General features: G+C 45.2%; 1 protein-coding gene across 5 annotated transcripts in view; it reads right to left on the bottom strand.

Annotated features, from left to right (window-relative positions):
- Nucleotides 1–1980: 1980 nt before the first annotated feature.
- The window catches only part of Nmnat3 (nicotinamide nucleotide adenylyltransferase 3), a 121966-nt gene continuing 119458 nt past the window's right edge, over nucleotides 1981–4488 (bottom strand). For all 5 annotated transcript variants that reach the window (XM_023706858.1, XM_023706848.1, XM_023706844.1 and 2 more), the window contains one exon: nucleotides 1981–2446. In XM_023706858.1, the coding sequence (XP_023562626.1) occupies nucleotides 2064–2446 (383 nt within the window). In that variant the 3' untranslated portion in view covers nucleotides 1981–2063. The remainder of the gene's footprint in view (nucleotides 2447–4488) is intronic.

Raw genomic sequence — 4488 nt, 5'->3', positions numbered from 1 at the left:
CTTAACAGCAAGGAATTATGTAGCCCAGGCTGTTAGTGTTGCTGAGGATGAGAAAGCCTGCCTTGAACCCTAAGGCTCCTTTTCCTTTTCTGGACACTACCACTGATGGCAGGGCTTTCCTCACTTCTCTACCTTCTCTACTGCACACTACAGAGGGGGTGGTGTTGCTCAGGGGATAAGAGGGAAGATGCCAGCCTGTCATGGAATTCCAATTGAATGCTCAATTCATTAAATATAAAATAGCTGTTAGAATGGTACTGTTCTAGGCCAATGATCCTTACTAGAAAGATGCTTCTGAGTCAGCTGGGTCTGTAGTGGGGCTGGAATTCTCTAACCAAGTCCCACGGGTGCAACCACTGCTGGCCTGCAGGTGCACTTTAGCAAACAAAACAAAGAGCTACCCTTGGGGAGCTTCCAACCTGACTAGCAGTGTTCTGGACCCAAAGAAAGCTGCACAGGCTTAAGTCAGAAGCTATGAGTTTTGAAAAAGCAGATCTGGGAGAGAATTTAATTAAACCCCTCATTCTTGAGGTAAAGAAACTGAGGCTCACAGTGGGAAGGGAGTGAGCCGAAGTGACACTACTTGCTGCACAGCTTTTGGACAAGGCTGCTTGATTTTGTGTCCCTGAGTTATAGGGGTCCTTAGGGACGTTTGAAGAACAGAGCCCAAGTAGAGAGGAAAGTCTGGGTCCCCAAGAGAGTCCCACTGTCCTGGATTTCCCACTTCTCTATTATCTCCTAACACATACAGCAACACGGGTGTTTTGGGAGCGGCACTAGACTATTCTTCCCTGAACTTTGTGGCACCACTGAGCTTGTGGCCAAGATGAGCCAGGTAGAACCACAAAGATGTGAATTCCAGGTGCAGTCTGTCAACAGCACAGGCCAACCACCAACAGAGCGAGCACAAACAGCTTTTTCATAATCCGAGGGTGGAACGACAAGTCCTGGACACGCCTAAGGGCTCAGTTCTCATCTTTCAGCACTTGCCAGATCAATGCCTTAGAACCTAATCCCTAGGTGTGGATCAGAAAATCATCTGTGTGGTGCTGAGGACCAATTGCTTCCTCCACTCTGACACGTGGGCCACAGACCTAAATTCGTGTCTATGCCACTGGAACAGCAACAACTGTCATGGAGTAGCGAATGAGGAGCAACAGCTGGCACGTCAGGCATTAATAATATAACAAAGGAAGGAAAAAAAGAGGCTTTTCATTAGTGCATTTTGATGTCAATTTATTATTTATCCCTTAGCCAATATTCCAACAGGCAGGCAGTCATAAAACATTCAAAAAGATTCTCTAAAATAGGCATCTGTCTTACCTCAGTTTCTTTTTAGAAACTTAAAAATCAGGAGACTTGGTGTTTAGAGTATAGCAATGTTAAAAATACTTGTATCAAAAATATTGTTTGAAATACACTATTTAGAGTTTAGTTTGAATTTCCTGAAGGGCCGGGAGGCAGGCAGACAATGGTTTGCAAGGGAAGATGTGATGTAAGGGTAGTTTCCAAATACTTTATTCCTCAGCATTCCTCAGTTTGAAACAAGGACTCTGACAAGGCCTGCTGTTCAGTAATTAGCATCCTGTCAAATCCTGCCAATCAGGACCAGCAGGCCACACCTGGCCCCGGTTAAAAAATGCATGTGGGCAATTCTGATCTGACCCCCGGGGGTTCTGGCCAGCTCGGAATGGCATTCAGTCTGCATGCTATAATTACCACTGACACCAAAATGAGGAGGCTGCATTAGCCAGCGGCTCTGAGCAAAGCTGCCTGCTCTTGACGATCTGCCATGTCACTGTAGCTTTTTTGATAAGCATCATTCCTGGCCATGTAGACAGAATGGGTCTCTTTCTGTCTACAGAAAGTCTCGGGTAGAAGACTCATCAGAGGTAACATCATCGTACGAATAAAACAAAGGAAAAAAAAAAAAAACCAACACACACACACACACACACACACACACACACACACACACACACCCCAGAGTAACAGAAAATAAAGTGAAACAGAAACCTCTGTAGGAGGAGCTGGGTGGCAAGAGTGGCTGGCCGCTGGTCTGTCTAGCTTGTCTTTCCTTTATTCTTCTGGGTACTTCTGGCTTTCTGGGAACTGTCCGTCATGTACAGGCCATGGTCCTTGATATAGGCAATGACAGCATCAGGAAGCAGGTACTTCACGCTCTGTCCTTGGGCCAGCGCTCGCCTGACGTACGTGGCACTGATCTCATTTAGCACCGGCTCCCTGGCCAGGTGGATGTTGTGCTGGTATTTGCACAGGATGGGTGAACCCAAGATGTACCCCTTGGGGTCATGCCCCGCCCTGTTCACACACACTAAGCCAAACTTCTCCACTATCTCCTGGATGTGTGAGTCTTTCCAGAGGTTGGGGGTCTGGAAGGTCTTCAGGACGTCCGCCCCACAGAGGAGTTTCAGCTCAGGTGCAGCTGCAAAAACAAGGGTGGATCTCAGCATAGTCACGGGCGGGTCACTGCCAGGAAAGGTACTAAGTTGCTTTGTTGGAAAAGCTCACAACATGTTTCTCTTGGAGTGTACTGAGAGCTCAGTGTTTCCATGTTCATGACCTAAAAAATGTGTGAAGCTATTTCAAGATATACACTTACAAGTAATGATTTCATGAATACATCTTTTGTTTAATACTGGCAGAGTGCCAATGGATAGTTTTTTTCTTAACCTGTCCTTAACTGCTCTGGACGATGGCAAACAGCTGTTCCCAGAAGTCCACATTGTCATGGAAGCTAAGGTTTTCAAAGCTTAAAGATTAGCAAGCTGTGGGCATTAGACAAGTCACTGACCTACTTGAAATCCACTTCAGCCCTACAGTTATTAAGACCTGGGGCCTGGCACTTCCATATGAAATCTCAATCTAAAGCATTTTTTTAAATGTATTTGGTACAGAGTATCACTATGCAGCTCTGACTCATAATGATCTTCCTGTTCTCAGCCTCCCCTGCGCTGAGATTCCAGGTGTGCGCTACCACACCCAGTCTCAGAGTGCGCAGGGGCGGGGCTGGCACTGCATGTGGTGCCGGGGATCGAACCCCAGTTCCTGCACTCGCCTAAGCAGGCAGTCCACTGAGCTATCTTGCTGGCCCTAAAGATTAATTTTAAAGACTCTTTGGATAACCAAAATGCCTCTGTGACTCCAGTTGGTAGCCTTCTTATTTGTTTCCAATACAACAAAGCTCTAGGACAAGTGATCAATGTGGATAATCCTCTGGAATTTGTTCTAGCAAAATGCTGATTGTGGGTTGGGGAGATATTTCAGCAATATAAGAGCCTGTCTGGAAGGCACAAGGACCCAGGTTTAATCTGTGGTACTCTGTGCTCTGCTGGGCCTGAAACTCTGGGAATACCAGGCCAGCCCGAAGCCGGGTGTGGTGGCATACACCTGTAATCCCAGCACTGGGGAGGCTGAGACAGAAGGATCATGAGTCTAAACTGTGTAGTGAGATTCTGTAGCAAATAAATAAATAAAAATTAAAAAATTAAATGCTGATTGTGATGATAAAGTATCACCTAACATTTATGAAGTGCTTAATATCACACCATTATTGATCACTTATAGTATGATCTTCAGAAAAATTTCATGCAGTAGGTATTACTACACTAGTTTTGCAGAAGGGGAAACTGAGGCAGGGAAGGAAATGTGATTTGTCTGAGGTTCTCAGCTAGTCACAGAAGTCAGGATTTGAACCCAAGCAGCCAGTTTCCAGGTGGGCATCTGTAACTGGTAGCTCCGCCATTGAGGTGGGAATCTACCTTTGAAGGCTAGAAACCAGGCAGATTTTCCTAGCACTGCTTAAGTTTTTGGGTGGGATAATCTAAAAAGAAAAAACCATGTTTATATTAGCATCTTGTTGCGATATCCGGGGTCTTTCCACAGTCTCATTCCAGTTTCCACGGAGGCTTTAGCAAAGGCCCTCCTAGAGGGCTAGCATCTGTTACCATGAAGCCACACACGGGAGGAAACCTTGCATAATTCCTCAATTTGCTCCCCTGATGGTGGGCCTCTGAAAGAATCTGGATGTATGCAGAGACAGGTTGACAGAAGAGCTCTAGGTTGGCTGTGGTACGGAAGGTGAGAGAGGGGTGGCACCTTGGGGGAAGCCTGATGTCTCGCTTCCGCTGGACACAGGCTGCTGCAGGGCTATAGCCAAGACCTTTCCATTTATGGGCTCAGGCGCTAGATTCATTCAAAGCAACCAGTGTAATTATGGAAACACACTTTTAAAACCCTGTAGCAGCATAACATTGGCTTAAGAAGTAATATTCAAATATCCCTTCTTTCATGTATATATGAATTCTTAGTGGTTACTTTGGAGTCAGATACCTTAGGTTCAAATTCTGGTCCTGCAATGCAGTAGTTTATGTGATCTCAATTTTAAAATGAAGATGTCAATAGTATAAGGTATAGGGTCACTTTTTTTTCTGTTTTTTTTTTTTTTTTTTTTTTTTTTTTTTTTTT

Source organism: Octodon degus, unplaced genomic scaffold, assembly GCF_000260255.1.
Source record: "Octodon degus isolate 3935 unplaced genomic scaffold, OctDeg1.0 scaffold00008, whole genome shotgun sequence".
NCBI lineage: Eukaryota > Metazoa > Chordata > Mammalia > Rodentia > Octodontidae > Octodon > Octodon degus.
Note: the sequence above shows the minus strand (reverse complement) of the source record. Positions and strands in the feature narration are given on the sequence as shown.